This window comes from Hydractinia symbiolongicarpus, chromosome 11, assembly GCF_029227915.1.
Source record: "Hydractinia symbiolongicarpus strain clone_291-10 chromosome 11, HSymV2.1, whole genome shotgun sequence".
Taxonomy (NCBI): domain Eukaryota; kingdom Metazoa; phylum Cnidaria; class Hydrozoa; order Anthoathecata; family Hydractiniidae; genus Hydractinia; species Hydractinia symbiolongicarpus.
The window spans coordinates 8,530,518-8,547,877 of record NC_079885.1 but is presented as its reverse complement, the minus strand read 5'-3'; the positions used below and the strand labels follow the sequence as shown (position 1 = coordinate 8,547,877).

General features: G+C 39.5%; 1 protein-coding gene across 1 annotated transcript; it reads right to left on the bottom strand.

Annotated features, from left to right (window-relative positions):
• Positions 1-1,334: 1,334 nt before the first annotated feature.
• Positions 1,335-3,623, bottom strand: LOC130614574 (MOB kinase activator 2-like). Its single transcript, XM_057435999.1, has one exon. It carries the CDS (start codon positions 3,263-3,265, stop codon positions 2,600-2,602), a length of 666 nt encoding a protein of 221 aa, XP_057291982.1. The 5' UTR covers positions 3,266-3,623; the 3' UTR covers positions 1,335-2,599.
• Between the last annotated feature and the right edge of the window lie 13,737 nt (positions 3,624-17,360).

Below are 17,360 nucleotides of genomic sequence, written 5' to 3'. Positions count from 1 at the left end.
CGTGTTTTGCTGTTATTGTAAAAAAATAATGCGGAATACCTAGTTAATTTAGGTTTTGTCAACAATATTGATGATCGTTTCAAACAAAAACAGTTTATGCTGAGAACATGTCCTAAACTGTGAATGATTTGTTGAGTCATGTCCGCCATATTTGTTTTTCTAATATTTATTTCCGTGATCTCTGTGTACATGGGAGTTCGAAATATCCTTAAATTGTAGAATGTTTAAAGCTTCCACAAGCGTCGGCGAGTTATGAGAAACCCTTTAAATTTCCTGCTTTTTTCTTTAGCTAAAACTCAACTTCTTTACCGCGGAGACACAAAAAACACGAAATAACAAAGAAATTTCTTTTATACTTTACTTTTAACAGATTGTTTATAATTATTTAAAGATTGTGAAAAACGATCTGAATTTTCCACGTCATCAATAATGAATACCCATCCAATGAATAATCTTGTTCATTGTGTTAAGTGCCTTAAATAGGTTATGAGGCCGGTAAATTGCTGCGTGTTTATAATTATTTAAAGATTGTGAAAAACGATCTGAATTTTCCACGTCATCAATAATGAATACCCATCCAATGAATAATCTTGTTCATTGTGTTAAGTGCCTTAAATAGGTTATGAGGCCGGTAAATTGCTGCGAAAGTTAGTAAAGTATAGTTTACACTGCAGGGAAAAGTAAATAAATTTTGAAAACATTTTTGAGTTTCTAATTCAATTTTGTTTGTTTTACAATCTGCCCGAATTTCGCAAGTTTTCCGATCCATGCCCCAGCTTAATTCGATTCCTGGAAGTTTACCACGAAAACACATGGTATGGTCTCTAATGAAAGGTTGCATTGTTTTCGCTTTTTAAAAGCGACGTTTTATATACAACACGTGCAAGCAAACACGTGAATTTGGTAGTTACTATGCAGACAGTCAACAAATCAGCAACAAACTAAGCAATACTTGAGCATTTAAAAGGGAAGACAAATTGATAATGCTTATTACGACGAACGATGAAACATTAAACTGGAATCAGTTCGTCGACAAAATTTAGAACTTTTTTTTTGGTAACGCGTTTTTGGGATGCAAGTATCAGGCGACTCGGTATATAAACATTGTTTTTCAATGTAAAAACGAGAGTTTTTAATGTTGATACTGTTTCTTAAAAATTTTCTTAAGGCTCCATACCAAAAACTAATACATTCAAGTAACCTTGATAAACAAAATTTTTTAACTGTTTTCTCGTCACTAAACGTAACTAACGTCACTAAAAACTATAGCCACAAAAGTCTAAAAGTTATAAGGTAAAACAACAACACGTTTTATATAGTGAGTCTTTTGAAGATCCGAAAAAAAATATATAATCTTTTAAAAATACAAAATACATAATTACACTGTAACTAACACAAGCATAAAATAATAAAACTTTAATTTTGCGCCTGCCAAAACAACTTTTAATGCAAAAAGAGTATGCCTTTTTATATTACCATTTTCCAGATTAAGTAAAAAAAATCCTCACTTAAGGACACAGCTACAAGTAGTTAGAGATTGACAATAATAAATATTTTTTTAAATGTTTACAAAAGCCAAGCAAGTCAGTTCACGCTGTTAAAGTTCACCTGCATTCTGTCTAGGCAGAGAGTATGCATGTAAATTATTGAATAAAGTTTCTGTCAGGTAGTACGACAAAACATGTTAAAGAAAATGTTTTCGTGATCCATCCAATTTTTAGATCTTTTGTAAATATATCCTGGTAAGATTATTAAGACAAGATGTTTTATTATAAGGATGCCACTCTCACAAAATTAATTTTTTGTGATTAAAATTGTTAAATGCAGAAAAATTTCTTCTTTTAAGATATATATAGTTGTATGCTTTTGTTTTAAATCACAATTATAAACATGCTCTGTTATTTAAGTATTTTAGTATTCAAAAACTACAAATAATTTGAAAACATTCTACTTTCCAACAAAACAAAAAAAATTGTGCTTTAATCTTAACATATCACTATCATAAACACAACAGAAATCAACACCATTATACAAAAAAATTATATATATATATACTATATATAAAATGTTGGATAAGGTTTTAAATAGGATCTTTAAACATGCTTAGATATTGACAAATCTAAAAACATTGTTGCTGTAGAAGGAGAAAATATGCATTGACAAAAATTTTATGATGGGTTTAAATATTTTATGGGGAAAATTTCAAGCCTGGCTTTTCTTATTATTGAGGCATTTCTGCACAAAGCTTATACTCAAGCCTCAGATTATTTTGTTATAGTTTAATCAAAAGGCTTGTATTCTCATTAAATGGCCGTAATAAAAAAGCATGCATATATTATTTTGTGAAAACAACTATATATGAGATATAAAGAGAAAACAGTGAACTATTAAACATTTCCAAACTTCTAAACCATCTCCACATTTAAACAAGTTTTATTAAAATGATGGCATTTACAATTTTAAATCTACATAAATATGAAAATAGCATTCTCCATCTTTTAAATGATACTTTAGCATATTTACAAAATTTGAAAGTCTTCAATTTTGGTACCATTATATGAAAACAGGTTAAATTATATTAAAACAGAAACAATTTTTGCTATAGACATAACGACTTAATCAAGTCTTCTAATGGTTGTAGCTCCTTTGATTCCAACAATCCATGCTCAGTTTGAAAATACATAAAGTGAATGAACAAAGTGTTCAAAGCAGACAGTTGCTTCATCTCAGCAATGTGCTCGTAATGAGACTGGTATATATGGACTATTATATGGAACATCAGTCTAAAAATCTTTTTTACAATAGTTTGAAAGTTGTTAGGGAATGTCATGTCATATTTTGTGGGAAAAACGCTTTCATCAGTGATGTACTTTTCAATTTGTATAATTACCAACTCTATGTATTGAGGTGCAGAAAGTCTGACCTTTTTACCTCTATCGTCAACCCATGTAAAATTCATTGGAGCTCCAGTTGAAACAGTCACACAGGTGTGTGATGTACATACTTCATGGAGTGAGTCGTATATTAAAGAAATGTGATTATAAAATGATAGAGTATTTGTTGCCAGCCATTCATTTATATCAACTCCAGTTGGCACAGGAACTGTTTCTTGTAGTTCATCTTTTGTTATTTTACTAAGCAGGTTTCCTAAATTAGTCTTATCAATCATGTATGCCTTCTGATTATCTTCGTGACGAGGGTTTCTCGAATGAGAACTACCTGCACCACCAAGTTTACTTCTTCCAATCCCAATAAGCCACTCCATAATAGTTTAACGCTCCAGTTATCAAATAAACTTCTTATCCCCTCTAAAAACCACCTAAACCAGCTTGCATAACAACAATAACAACAAAAAGATAAAACAAAATGCAAGCGGGCAGAGTTAAGCTGGAACTAACTACTGACTGGCTAGAATAAATCAAGATGGATTGAGTCATAAAGTACCATCCACGTTATAAACAGAGCTACTATAAAAGAACTCAGTTGAGCAGAAAACAGTGACGTTTTGTTTTGTTTTTACAGTTCAACACTTCCAGTTTACATTTCAAACGCAAGATGTGTAGCTTAGCTAGTTGACTGTATCGAACCACAGTCGGAGCTTCCGAGAATTTTCAGATTTTATGTGGTATTTTATGTAAAAGTCACGAATTGAACAGCTCCTGCAAGCAACAAACATGGCTTTCAACCCTCGACCCGACTTGCCATTTTTTTAAGTAACAATTTAACAGTTCTGTGCGCTTTAAATTTAAACTCGCGGATTTTACCGTTTTTTTAACTTTTCATGGAAATTTATTTTTGCGGATGACTTAATCGACGTGATCCACTTAAGCTATGTTATATTTCACTATTTCCTTTATATATTTTCAGATTTTAAACATTTTTCCCAAAATAATTATTACTTAGTCGTGCAAATGGCTTGATATCTTATACTCATGGACTGTATATTAGTCTAAGAAACCTCTGTGATTTTCAGGAAATCCGCTTCAATGACTTTGATTAGTTTGGCCATGTCAGGGTTATTACTGGACTACGGACAAACCTTTTTCCCGGCGGATCTTGTCTCTTTTTTATATCGCCCTGATGTCAGAAAAGATACAAGATGCCCAGGGGACAAAATTGTATTGGACTTCCTTACAGCTTTTAATCGCAGTAGTTCGAAAAAGACCTTAAACACACTTTTGGTTGACCCAAGGTGTGTTTTGCGCCAGGTTGCGACAATGGAGATGAATTCTAAAATGTTTCAGATTTTATATTAAACTCTTAAACTACGGTTATATTATAAAAACTGGAGATATCCACGTTTTTTCGCCAGTAGTTTTCGTCATTGCAGTTAATTTATGGCACCTGCTGTTGCAACATTGACGAAGTGGAGCAATTCTTTATAGAGAATTTAATTCTTTTTAGTATAAACCTTGTGATGTCTCAAAGCTGAGTTATGGCTGATAAATGGTGTGTCGATAAGTAAGTGCTTAAACTGCAGCCAGTTTGATATTTTTTTCCATGCTTACCGTTGGTGGCGCCAACTGGTTACCTATAATAAATATGCAGCGCATATGATTTACAGTATGTGTACGTCTATCTGTTGTGGAAGCAACATCAATCAGCTAATTGTGTTTTGTTGGATCGCTAGCAAAAAGAATATAAAATGTATGTTCTAGCGCAGTCGCGTGTGCGCGCACGGCAACCCACAGCAACCCCCACCAAGTCAACGACAATTCAACGACAAGTCAACGACCCCAAAAATTTCTAGCGCAGTCGCGTGCGCATACAACAAGTGACGTCACAAGAAGTCCAGTACCAACCAGCACCCTGCGGTACCATGCCCTGCTTAGCCATGGCTATTCCCTATTATACGGCCATTACTTAGCAGGGTAAAGTCCCCACTAAGTAATGGCGTCATCAAAGTATGCAAAATAAGAGGTTCAAAATTTTAGCGCAGGGAAAATTCCTTAATGATAATCATCAAAAATCAACGCATGCACTGTAATCTGGGCTTGTAAGTTAAATACTACTATAATAAAGATGAGTTTCAAGACACAGAACATGTACAACAAGGCTGTTGAAAAGAAGTCATAGTTGCTGAAGTATGTACCGGATCACTTCAAGACGCGAGACATATCTAACAAAATTGTTGAAAAAGATCATTGGCAAATCATACATATACCGGATAGGTTCAAGACGCAGGACATGTGCAACAAAGCCGTTGAAAAGAAGCCCGAGGTACTCGAATATGTGTAACCTATAATAAAATGTGTATCAACTGTCAATATAACTTGAAAAGTATGATCTTCATAACCTTCTTTACCGCCGTCGGTCATCCCTACCACTTGTAACCCTGGCATGTGTACAGGAGGAGAAGAAGGGGTCTAATGAACGGAGAATTAAGGACCTGGAGGCTCGTATTGATATTCTAATAAATGGATGAACAATGCAATGACTGTGAGCGTATATTGGATCCATATGACAAATGTACCTGCGGACGTAGGTTTGAGGTAAATGGTAAAATGTTATGCTGGTACTGCTACCATGAACATATTACGTACAACGGAGGCGGCTGTGCATGTACGATGACATGCAATTCTCTGCAGTCGTTCGAAATATACAATAAACAGAATGCTAAAATTTGAGAACGAACTTGTCAAACCTAAATTATTCTACTTCTTTGCTGCTACGTTTACAGATATCAACGATATCAATATAGAATACTTAACGGTATCAGATCCCATTCCTGACAATGGGGGTAAGGTCAAACGATATGTAGTAGGGCACCATACACAGGACCTTGTGGTGGCCTTGAGGGTAAAGACACTGAAAATCTGGTCCCCGAATGGAGTGACCCGGTACAACGTCAATGCGTAACCGGCAATGAGTCTTGATTTTGAATAGTATCCCGATTTCGTTGCTAAATATCATCAAATATGGTCAAAGATTGAAGATATCCGAGCAATTAACGACAGAGCCTGTACAAAAGGATCGTTATGTGAACGCTAAGCTTAAGTATTACAAGGATGCAATCACAACTAAATTCTATGGTATGCCGGTACCCTACGATAAACCCTGCCAGGTCAGTACAATTCTGGGTATTTCATCTGTATACGTACAAGACTCTCCGTGGCATCTACAAATTCATCCATATCCTCCAACGATTCCATCTCAATATGTTCGGCGTCCTCCTCCTCTATTTTATTATATCTTTTCAGAAGGTTCTGGGCCCTAAATTTACCACCTTTGTTAGGTGTAACATAGTCGACAAACCCCAGGGCTTGCAGGCGATTACTACCCAGGAGCTTTTGTAACTGACCCACTGTTTTTAGGCTGCCATCTTGATTTGTAAGCACTATTTCCTTAAAGGTTTTTTTACCTTTCACTATTTCCTTAACAATGAGTTGATTTCCCTTGTCTTCCCTAACCATATCATAATATTTCACATTAGGCTGTAACCCCAATTTTTTCTGCATATTACTAGGCAAGATGTTTGAACTGACGAGGGATTTACCTTTTTATGCAGAGGGCCTGTACGACAGATGGCAATTCGTAATCAAATGACGTCATCAAAGATGGAGGTACAGGGTCCGGGGCAATGGCAAAGGCAGCCGATGCCGCGTACAGAATAAACAACATTAAGTTAGAATTTGACAAGCTCAACCATGAAGGTCTCGCAAGCGCCATGATGTCAAGGTTTGCAAGATTGGCCCTGTTTTACGAAACGATACTCCGTAGCAAGGTGCTTACTATGTGAAAATCAGACACTTCATATAACCTCCAAATTGACACCCCCTCCAAATCACTTAAGGGTGTCTTGTTACTCTTCATGGACCCTGGAAAAGACTTACGCCGGCGTTAACGAAACGTTTTATAACCCCGGAATTGAAAAGGTTAGCGTCACTGTCGAGGGAGAGCCTAATGAGTACTCTCACGCAATGTTGCCCAAGGACCATCTCGAACAGATCGTGAACCTCCTTGGTAGTCACGACTCAAACGTGACTATCGGTCAATTTTTCAATGAAATATATGCCCTGTTTGTAGACTTTTGGGCGTCTCCCGATCATACCCTACATGGTAGTCAAAGACCTCTAAAACGTGTAAGTGATGATATCACACTACATATCACCAAAAAGGCAGATGGAACCGGAGATTTTATGGCTTACGTGTATTTGCTTCAAGACGCCCAGCTGAATGTCTTGGACGGTAGGTTTCACTCTGTGCAGTATTAAATGACCACAATTTGTGTTTGCTCCAGAGGCAAACACAACAAACAATATGGAAGAAAGCAAAAGCTGTTCAAAATGTAAAAAGGTGTTGGCCTTGGATGCATTTAAGGTGTTGAAAAATGGTCAACGAACCAAACAGTGCATATGTTGCCTTGATAAAGCCAAACGGCAGTGTACCAAAAACAAGTGCCCCCATGGTAGGATAAGATTCCGCTGCAAGGAGTGCGGGGGTGGAAGCATTTGCCCCCATCAAAGGCGAAGAACAATATGTAAAGAGTGTGGCGGTGGAAGCATTTGCCCCCATCAAAGGTTAAGATCCAAGTGTAAAGAACGTGGCGGAAGTCAGATTTGTCCCCATCAAAGACAGATATCCCACTGTAGGGAATGCGGGGGAAGTCAAATATGCCCACATTAAAGGTAAAGGGCCTTTTGTAAAGACTGTGGCGGTAGTCAGATTTGTCCCCATCAAAGGAAGAGGGGACAAAGTAAGGAGTGTGGGAGAAGGCAAATTTGTCCCCATCAAAGGGTGAGATCCAAGTGTAAAGAATGTGGGGGCAGTAAAACTTGCCCTCATCAAAGGAGGAGGTATCGATGCAAAGACTGCAAGAAGGGTAAACAATAAATGGCGACAATAGCTGTGATAGTGGCGGGTGCGGCCATAAACGCCGTGGCGTTCAGTTGGACTAAGTATCTATTTTCAAAGTTCTCAGAGCACGGTGAGGCAGAACGGAAAAGACATGACAAGGCGATGGAACGAGTAAATTCGGCCCAGGCGAAATGGATACGCAAACGACAGGCGAAACTCGACTGGTTCAACAAGGAACGAGAGAGGCAGATCAAGGCAGGCAAAAGCCTAAAAGAATTGGACAACGATCAATTCTACGTAAACCCGGACAATAAAGCACCGCAATTAAAGGGTTTTTACACCCCTTCAAAAACCCAACAAGCAGTCTCTCAAAAAGAAAGGTAATTCATTGGCTATCCAGGCAACTCTTGTGGCTACGACACATTTAAGGTTCTAAAAAGATCGATTATCCGCATTTAACCATTACGAGATCTAAGGAAATGCATCAGTTCGATTTGCTCTATATGCCTCATGATCGCCTGTATGGCAATACGTACAAGTATATTCTGACGGGGATTCGTGTAGCTTCAAGATATAAGGTAGTGAGGCCTCCACGAACGAAGAAAGCTAGCGAAGTCGCCGAGATTTTGAAGGACATATACAAGGCAGGACACCTACACTACCCTAAAACCTTTCAGTGCGATAATGGTAGTGAGTCCAAATCCCAAGTAACGAAATTATTGGAGGATAAGGGTGTTGAGATCAAGAGGGCAACCACCAAATACCACCATACATTCACAGCCTTCGTCGAAAGTTACAACAAGGTACTTGCAGAGAGACTCTTCAAACCCCAGGATGCGCAGGAGTTGGTCTCTAACGAGATTAGTAGCATTTGGGTGAAGCACCTGTATACCATCGTCAAAAGCCGTCATAACTCCAAGATTGCCATGATAAACATGAAGCCCAATAAGGCGATCAAGCTGGATGAGGTATCGCTGGCAAAAAGTGAGGAATATCCCGAAGAGAAACCCCTACCTGAGAATGAGCTGTACTTGTATCTGCTACAACCCGGAGAGGAGCATAGTGACTCTAAAAGACGCGCAACCGACACCTTTTACAGCAAACATACTTACAGGTTGGATCGTATTGCGACGGGTAGTCGTCTTCTATACTACCTAAAAGACGGTCTTGATCGCAGCTTCGTGTCAGAAGAACTCATGCAGGTACCAGAGGATGTTCAGGTACCGCCAGAGGTTATCAAAGAATGGTAATATGTTTCACGAGTTCCTCTAGTTCATCCAAATCTATTTCGTCATCATCTTCACCCAAATCTATTTCGTCATCCAAAGCATCATCTTCACTCGGATCCCTTACACAATCCAAAGGTTGTTGGGTGTAGAATAGGTACCCATGGACGATGCCATTATTTGATGACATTAGGCTCATTCTCCAAATCAATATCGACTAGACGTCTATCTGGTATTGGAAAATTGAGTATTTTGCTTATTGTTTCAATATCGACCAAATCCGATAGCTTCAAGTCCCTATCCTTGACGATCTAGTAGCAGAGTGCTCCATAGTTGTTCTCCTTACCGCAACGATATAGAGTCCTAGACGTTCAATATCATCCTCGAAATCATCATCGACCTCGCTTCTCACAAATGTTGCCCATGCTTTTTCGCCTGATGCTACCCTGTGTAAAAGATCATCGTCCGTAGGGTATTTAAAACCTTCGTAGTATACTTCACCTCGATACCTGAAATTTTCCAGGTAGGTAGGACAATATCCTGTCACTGACCCCGCCTTGATACAGCAATGTAGCACAGGTACCTGAATATTGTAGTTGATTGTAAATTGATTTTGTTTTATGTATGCTTCCATAATGTTGATATTTCAATACATTATATCCCGAAGCCAAACCAGTCAATGGAGGAGGGGTTGGGAACCCACCACCAAATGAGGCTTTTTTGACTTACCGAGGGTGCCCATTGGAGATGCCCCACTTTTGCATATAATTTTCGCTACCCGCAAGGGTAGTGAAAATCTTGTCAGAATGAAAATGGACAGATCTGACCACCTCCTATTCCGCGAGTTCTTTCATGCTTATAGTGTTCTCCGAGCCTAAAATGTCTGACCCTCTCCGGGTTGACTATAATACAGCCACACTCTCGGAGCCAATTATAATGAACTATGGAATTCGGGGTCTCTGCCAGTACCACGATCTCACCCTTGGAGTAGTCGACAAGCTTATTTCGTATTGTTTTGCTACATAATCCTGTTGCCCACTGATTGCAACATATGGCCAGGGATCATCATTATTCTTTTGAATTATTACCATACTGCTATCCCTCCCCTGATCTTCGAGGTGGGGCACGGCACGTTGCTTCAGCTCCTCAATTTCATCCCCAAAAACTTCAATTTCATCATTTAGGAAGGCAAGGGCATTATCCTTATCCTCAAGGGCTTGCCGCTGCTCCTTTATCTTATCCTGTAATTCTCCACCCCTTCCCAGCTAGCCATTTTGTCAAGGCTATAGCCTTGGGCTTTCTCGATCTGACGGTGATTTCGAGGGCTCTGCCCAACGTGACAAATACATCATGCCTGCTCTTCCCCCCTTCCGGCCACTCGAGCAGCTGTACCTGCCGGGTACAGCTGTCTGCATGTTCTCTATTTCTCCTCCTGATGTCGTCATACTGCTACCAAGTCCGTATTTCCTGTCATTTGGAATATTTAAAAACCTCTCTAGATTGGAACGTTTGAAGAGTGGTTGATTTTGTTTATCGAACAAGGTCTCAATGGCTCTTGCAGGCATTGCATTGAATAAGGTGAGCTGTGAAGACGTTTTCTATATACTGATGCCTGGCCGGAGGATTTCAATGTGCTCCAAAAAATCCAAAATTTCCCGAATCCTAGGATGTTCCAATCTTATAAAAAGGCACACACGCTTAGATTTTTTCAGCTCAGTTTTGATTTGTCTCTTCGTCAATTAACCTCATATCTGATTTTTTCGTGTGGGTACCATAAAAACAGGGCCTTCTTCTGCCTTCTCCGATTTTTGGGCAAGGCAGTATATGACTGCGTTAGGAGCCATAAGCTATGCTTTCTGTGCCTACATGAAATAGCTAATTCAAGTAGGGATTGTTGACGATTATCGAAGTCCTTGTTCGATATACAATCATCGACTATGAAGAGACTCTCCTTAGCCGCGAATAACGACGACAATTTCTGAATCCATTCAAACAGCTCATTTCCTGGGTCTATCAGAAATACATAGGGGTCTTTCCATAGCGATGTCCTTTCAAGACAAGATCTATTCCACCTTAGGGTCGGGCAGAGGATGATGATATTGTAGAAGTGTCCCTTATATTCGGCTTCAAGTAGATCCAAATCACGTTGTGTCTTGCCACACGAAGTAGGGCCCGTGAAAATTGCCGTATGCGGTTACTTCACGACATCCAGGATTTTATTTCAGTAATTTGACCACTTTCGATTATGAACCTTCAGATATACCCCGGCACAGCCCGAACAGATTAACACAACCCCATATTTGTTTTCCAAGTACCCCTGGCAGGTAGGGCAAAGCTTAGTATTTCGAGTTGAAAAATTCGAGGGGTGGTGGAGTAAGTACTATACACCCTGCAGACACCGCAATGCATTACGATATCTCTCAACGAGTCTTGCCTTCTCCGTTTCCGACAAGTTCGATATATTGAGGTATAATGTTATATGTCATTAAGTCATATAGGATGAAGTAGTTTTTATCTTGTTGAACACCCCGAATTTCCCTATCAATAGGGAGGGGATCCATTTCAACGTCTTCGATATCTCTATTTTTAGGAGTCGCCCGTCTCTCCTTGGCTTTATCAAGGCAGACTATGCAACTTTTTGTTCGACTATTACCCCTGATTTTCAACTTGTGCGGGGGTAATATATTTTTACACTTCCTACAACATTTGATCTCCATTTGTTAATGCGTACTGTGCCCGTCGTAATGCATTAGTGACCTCAGCAAGTGTCGGACGATTAAACGTTTCGTCGTACCTGAATCGTACCCTACTGTTCACATCCCTCTCATAATTTTCCTAGGTATACCCCTCATTAAACTGGGCTTGGATATGATCTTGTAGCATAATTATTAACTCATATAATGGTTGCACGTAAAAGCGGCGTTTTGAATTGCCATTTGATACCCTCCCAAGATCAAGGCATTTGATGCAGGTTTTTGTCAGCTGCCCGTTACCCTTTGACTTGAACTGGTTCAATGGTAGGATTTGTAAACATTTATGGCACCGTTTGGCCTCCTCTTCCATATTTTCTATATCTCAGTGAGATATAGAAATTTCACTAGGTGGTCTACATGGACTTCGGCACTATGCTGGCGGGTAGCCACCCTTTTTTCACCGCCATCTCGCGACTCGCCCGGCCTGCCGCAAAATAGGCCACCATCTTGAGAACGTCGTTGGTATCCATTTTTGTCGATGGCCTCGTTATACCTAAAAATTTCTTACCTGCCATGGCATAGGCAAAGGTGAAACTAAGGTCCACCACTGTCTCATAGAGCATATCCAAAATCTCCTTTTCCTTCGATGATACGTTGCTTGTCATTTATTAAGTGTAATTTTTTTGAAAAAATTCAATGCATTTTGAAGATGTCAATCTGAGGCCAAGTTTTGCCTTGTGTTCCCTGCCGAGACTCCGGTGCGGGGTTTTAGGGTTTACCCCTTCCAAACATATACCAGACCCCTACTCCTATGGCAAGCACAGCCAAAGTTCCGACCCCATAGATGTGAACCGACTGTGTAGAACTAACCCTTTTATTTTCCATGATATTTTCCATGGTCTTTCCATGGTCTTCCCAAAAACACTTAAATTCATCAATTTGTAGAAGTCCTTCTCGAAGTCGTTTTTGGCAGTCGTTCTCAATCTCGTGTTGTGATCTATATATCTCTTTAACCATGCCTTCTGGTTGAACTATGCACCTTCTTGAGCTCAAGACCATGTTTTAAAGCCTCATGAAGGGATTTAATATGCACCACATATCGGCGTTTATCACTCAGATTCGGGACCAGCTTTTCAACCTTATGTACCATCTTGTGTTCGGGAAGGAACGGTAGGTCATTATGTTTATCATGTAGCTCCTTGGGGTAATCGATATCTACCTCTAAGGTATACCCGTGAGTAAGTCTTGACGCAAGGCATACCCGTTATAACTCCCCAGATACCCTTCTCGAACATGAGGAGCATGTCGGGGTCTGTAAGAAGCTCTAACCTTATACCCATAAATTTCAGAGCTGCCTTCTAGACCAAGCCAGGTTCGGAGTAGAAATGGGCAAGATCAAGCTTGTAATTGTCCAGGCATACACCTCGAAATGTCTCGAAGACGTCGGCTAATAGCAGGACGTCTATGGTCAAGTAGATATGATGGTAGTCCCCCATAGTGACGTTATCGCCCTCTGTGGTAATGACATTCCATACCTCTTTCGCATAGGTGTAGTCCCTGTCGCTGATGCCCCTCATTTTGAGCTTGCTGTATAACGCCTCCTTTGGTTGTAGTTCCAGCTACTCAAATCGCTGTCATCCATCCATGTACTCGTAGGGGTACACGCCTTTTCTCAGCATCAACCTGAAGATATCATCCTTGTCGACGAATTTGGCCATGGATGGTACATTTGCCTTTACCCGGTCTTGATTAAGCTGTTTTGTGGTACTCGTTGATTCGCAATTTTTACACCAAAAACTTGCCTCATATGAGGCGTCTATACCCTGAATTCAAGGCAGGTATCTGCACATTGTTGACATTTTATACCTGCAGCGTTTGTACCAATAAGGCTGCTTGCCAATTTATCCAATGATGATGCCATGAACCTGCAGCTATCGATGAACCTAATCTCTATGGTCTTTCTACTTTTCCCCGTCACCATATCCCATACCTCCAAGAGTCCATAGAGGACGTTTACCGCAATCTCCTTGTTGTTATCCTTGAATTTACTTATGCTTTTGGTGCTTGTAGGGAACTCTATACCCTCCCAATTATAGTGGCCTACATAGGGTTTCATCTGAGATATTTTATTGGGGTTCTTCCCTATCTCCTCATGATATAGGTCAGCGATGATGCCCCATTTGAAACACTCCTCATCCTCATTCAATGGGTTATTAATGGCCTTCTTGGAGGCTATCCATTTAGGTGTCTGTATATATGATGAACCCCTTGTTAGTTTCAATTTATGGAAGTCGATATCAAGGTGTAGTATTCGACCGATCGTAAAGCCATTTTTGGGGAATGCTGAGTTTTCCACATGTGTTTTAACTTGGGCAAACATCGTATCCAGCATGTCATCTACGTTGCTGCCTTGGAATACTGAGGCCATATTACTATGAAAGGCTTTTTTTGCCTCCTCATACTTGTCTTTGGTTCCCTCTATTGGCTTCCTCCAATGTATCCATAGTGACAGCTGTATCTTTGCCGACCCCATATCTTCTACCTGCCCCTCAACTAAGGTTTTCACGTTTGGTCTCACCCTTCCTATATACCCATCGACATCCGCTCCTCCTATACCAAGAATGAGGAAATTTGAGAAGGTCCTTTGGTGGGCATGCTTATGTTCCTGAGGCGTGAAGTCGTTTCCCGGCTGTTCATGTACCCCTGACTCCCTCTTTTATAGGCTTTGGGACGGTATCAACCAGCCAGTTGTACACATACCTGCATCTTGGTCTCAACTGTGGCAGAACATACATTTCTCTATCTCTAGCAGCCAGTCGGGTGTAGTGAAAGTTTATCTGAGGCACTGTTTTTTTTGGGGGGGCCGGGGGGGGGTTTAGGGGGTTTGAGTGGGGGGGGGGGGGGGTTCCGGGTACATAAATCGTATCTCGGTGCAAGTTCCTTAAACGTTACAAACTTTTTTGTTTTGTATATTGACAAGAAAATTTCATTCAAAATAAAATGTTGACTCCAAACGTCCATTATTTACTGCTCCCCGCAAAAAGAAATACAGAAACTAGCCGGGCCGCAAAAATCACAAAATGGTGGCAATTAATTCTTCGCGAAAAAAGTTAAATACCAGCATTTGGTGAATGTGCACATACTTATCATAAGCAACCACTTTAAGTATACTAAAATATTGGGTACAAACCACAATTTATTTTTGGCTGCGATTTTGAAAAGGCATTACCGGGCTTGCATCAACTTTGGCATTGAGTATCTTTCTCTCGTGGACTCTACAATAAATATTGATATCTTTGCTTAACAATTTAGCGTCTACGACAGGTACCAAAGGAGTGTGTTAACTCATGTTTGTCTTGTTGCGGGTTGTTAAGTGCCACTAGTGTAGCCGTAACGTTGTCCTCTATAATCTTGGAGAAACGTTTTAACTACCAGTAAACGTTTTGCTCTTAAAACATTTTCATCTGACATGTCTGCAGGAGGGTGACACTTAGTCATGCAAGATTCTTGCTAAGCTGGCCATCACAGCATTCAAGGAGTTAAAAAAATTTTCTTTACCTACAACCTTGTTTCAAAATATTTCTGCGGTTGTTTTACTCTCAATTTCAGCAGCAAAATCAGAATCTCCTGTGTTAAATGAAATTGTGGGTGGTGAAGGTGTAGCTTTGAGTATGTCGCAAAGGGTGGGGCGACGATTACTGCATCCAGATCTAGTATCGCATAATCGCACGAGGGTAATGAACAATTAACTTTGGATAAGTTGTCAAGGTGTCCCAGTGTCTTTAAGATAAATAGTGATCTGATACGGAGATTCCATATGATAGAGGTTTTAAGTCCATTGTTACTTCTACTGAGCAATTGAGGCGTCAACCACTGTGTTTATTCTAGTGCACATTCATATTACAACTGCTGCACTCAGCTCAAAGTCTAGACAGTTAAAAGGATGATTACGGACAACACTGGCTATAATGGTTAACTCGACACATGTGCTTTTCAGCGAAATATGCTCACCTATCGTAACACACCATACTAAGAGACAAATCTGACACCTATCATGTGCATACTTAGAAGTCCAAGAAAAGACTTCATCCCTTACCTTATTAGGAAAGTACAACCATATCCTACCTGGGAAGGGAAAGCGTCCTCAACAGCAGAGAAACATTACGATACAGACACAAAGTAAGCGACTGAAACCGTTAACCGTTAACCTCGCAAATGGAATGGGACTTGACAAAAACAGTCAATAAAATGTATGTTTGACCAATAAGTTACACTATGCAATTGTAAATAACTATGACCAGCATATTTTGACATTTTTAATAGCACCCTATAAACGAGTATAAAAGGTCTAGGCAACAAATAATAAACTGTTCTAAAATGATGTCCAAATTGAACTAACTCATACGTACACTCCAATGGTCGTCTTCATTAGAAGCATAAAACCAAAGTAAAATTGTTTACATCATCAGTAGAGTAGTCAATCCACCAAGCAATACAACGATACACACTCCCGTCCACCATAATAAATCCTTTATTAATTTCTCTTTTCAGCCAAAATTATAACGAATTGGCCTCACAATGATGAGATACATGTGAACTTTGTATCCACTCAGTTTTTCGCTTTTGCTATTAACTTAGTGTACGTCTTGGTTACTTCACTCAACTACCATATGTCACAAATTTTATTAGAACCTTGTATGAGTATAACCAGGGAGGTATGAGAGACAAGGTAACCCATCTCCTTTAGAACTATTAAAATCATGCGTGATAGACGAACAAAGAAAACGAACTCCGATTTACCCGCAGAAAGTTAGTTTGATTGTTTAAAAGCGAATTGTGATTGGCCAATTCTTTTATACCTCCGTGGTACAACATTACCAGCCATGAGATCAATCAACATGCCATTTACTAAGTAAATTGTGAAAGTCATTTGGTTTATTACGATCATCTGGTTTAGTAGAATGGCGACCGATTGGTTTTTTATTGACAAGGTTAGCGGATTTGTGCGTCACTGTTTACACATCCGAATATCAGAACCTGGTCTTCAAAAGAATCCTATTTAACATAACTAGAGATTGAGGAGTAAAGTTTCTATCAGTAAAGTAGCTTACCCATTATTCCGTCTATTATCCAATATGTTATACCAACCCAGGGCGTAAATGGCATTTTGCAATTATTTGTCAATTGCAACCAGCTGAGAACCAGGGTTTAAAAACATCTTAAGCTACAACATAAATCGTTAGAAAGCTGTTAAAAATTTGTCAGTACTACAATTGGAAGATGTTTTGACAAGGATGGCTCAGCATGCAAAACAGTTAAACAACATAAAATATGATTTTTTTAACGTTTGTTTACTTTGACTTAGGTTACAAGAAAAAATCAAAAAATCAACAGATGTTGTGTTTCAGGCTCGTGCAGGTATTATTCGTTAAGCACGTAATTTCACCATGACTTTTTGCAAAAGAGAATACTGATTAATTCTCCATCAAGTGCAATAAACGCAAATGGACAAAATTAATAGGCGGAGGGGGGATAAGAATGTTCAGGGCTGAAAAATTATTTAGCGAAAGCACAAGCACCCCCCCCCCCCCCCCTCACACACACACACACACAAATGGTTAAGAAACTAAAATTTATATTCGAA